The 433-nt window shown below is 40.2% G+C and overlaps 1 protein-coding gene across 1 annotated transcript in view; it reads right to left on the reverse strand.

The window, feature by feature from the left end:
• LOC119593527 (cilia- and flagella-associated protein 91-like) overlaps positions 1-318 on the reverse strand; it is a 17,946-nt gene extending 17,628 nt beyond the window's left edge. Inside the window, exon 1 of the mRNA XM_037942488.1 lies at positions 187-318. Coding sequence (XP_037798416.1) covers positions 187-318 — 132 coding nt within the window. The remainder of the gene's footprint in view (positions 1-186) is intronic.
• Positions 319-433: the final 115 nt, after the last annotated feature.

The raw sequence follows: 433 nt of genomic DNA on the forward strand, positions 1-433 counted from the left end.
CTGCTCTAAATCCCTACATTCGCAATTTCTTTAAAAGTGTCCCCCCTCAATGCAAGAAGAAATGACAAAGGGGCAAGACTTGGAAGAAAATGGAACCGCGACCCACGGATCTGTAGCTATGCACAAAGCACAAAGGACCACACTGACAATACGAACCAATGACTGAAAACTTCTTTATTGAAGTACATCGGTGGGTGGATTCCTTCCCGGCTTGGCTCTCCTTTGTAATGATATTGTAACAGTGACGTAATAGCAGTAACGGAGGGTGACAGTCAGTCCAAGTCGTGATACAGTCTTAACATGGTTTTGAGGACCCATGACGTAAAGACGTTGATACTTTTACGAGATGGATGATTATAATTGATTTTTTTCTTTATCTTTTTGTATCTCCAATTAGATTGTTTACTCGGTGAATAAATATTCTTTTTCATCC

This window comes from Penaeus monodon, chromosome 32 (assembly GCF_015228065.2).
Source record: "Penaeus monodon isolate SGIC_2016 chromosome 32, NSTDA_Pmon_1, whole genome shotgun sequence".
NCBI lineage: Eukaryota > Metazoa > Arthropoda > Malacostraca > Decapoda > Penaeidae > Penaeus > Penaeus monodon.